At 37.4% G+C, this 867-nt stretch overlaps 1 protein-coding gene across 1 annotated transcript in view; it reads left to right on the forward strand.

The window, feature by feature from the left end:
* Positions 1-561, forward strand: part of LOC106012650 (ankyrin repeat and LEM domain-containing protein 2) — a gene marked incomplete at its 3' end in the record, with an annotated part of 8,191 nt that extends 7,630 nt beyond the window's left edge. The window contains exons 7-8 of the mRNA XM_035971486.1: positions 138-143; positions 415-561. Coding sequence (XP_035827379.1) covers positions 138-143; positions 415-561 — 153 coding nt within the window. The remainder of the gene's footprint in view (positions 1-137; positions 144-414) is intronic.
* Between the last annotated feature and the right edge of the window lie 306 nt (positions 562-867).

Genomic DNA, 867 nt, shown 5'->3' on the forward strand with positions numbered 1-867 from the left:
TTCTTCTTCTTCTTCTTCTTCTTCTTCTTCTTTTTATTATTATTATTATTATTAATGCAACAATGAAGTCAAACTCAAAATGATTTTTAAAATTGTCATCCTGCCTTTTCCCCCCCCTAGTCTTCAAGTGTAAATGTCAAAGTGAAAGCTGTATCGTGTGTCATGTAGCTTTCATTTTCATGTTTCATTTCATTTTTGTAAAATAATTTACAGCACTTGCAACGCAATAAGATCATATAATGTGCCAAAGATTAGAGGTTTTAACTAGAGAGCAGCATACAAAAAAAAAGAGGGAGGAGAGATCAGTACGATAGATGTTTGATAGGAAAAAAAAAAGAAAAAAAAAGACCACATCAGAGCACCTGCCACCTGCCCGCGATTTTCCTGATAATTGACTTTTTTGTTTTGTTTCCAGGCCAAAAAGACTCCGCTGCACATCGCCAGCGAGAAAGGGATGGTGGAGATCGTGGCGTTCCTGGTGAGCTTCAAGGCGTGTGTCAGAGACTACAACAAACGCTTCGCTGTCATTGACGTTCAGGTGGGTTCTTTGTTCTCTCTCATGTATGAGATATATATATATATAAATCTTCGCTGCCAACCAGTGGCCTATGCTATATGTGTTACGACATGCTGGAATCAGGCGCTCGTCAATTTTTTTACATGTGGAGTTACTGGTATCATCTTTGAAGCTTGTTCATTTATCTTGCTTTTTGATGAAAAAGAATACCCATCTGTCTTGAGCAGAAGTGAAGATATTTGTGATTGAAAGAGGTAAGTTCACTTGGTTTCAGCGGTAAAAATAGCGAGAAAATAGCCTTCCAAGTTTGGTAACTTCAATTGCCAAAGAGTCCTTAAAAACTGAAAAAT

The sequence above is a fragment of the Aplysia californica genome, unplaced genomic scaffold (assembly GCF_000002075.1).
Source record: "Aplysia californica isolate F4 #8 unplaced genomic scaffold, AplCal3.0 scaffold00443, whole genome shotgun sequence".
Lineage (NCBI taxonomy): Eukaryota > Metazoa > Mollusca > Gastropoda > Aplysiida > Aplysiidae > Aplysia > Aplysia californica.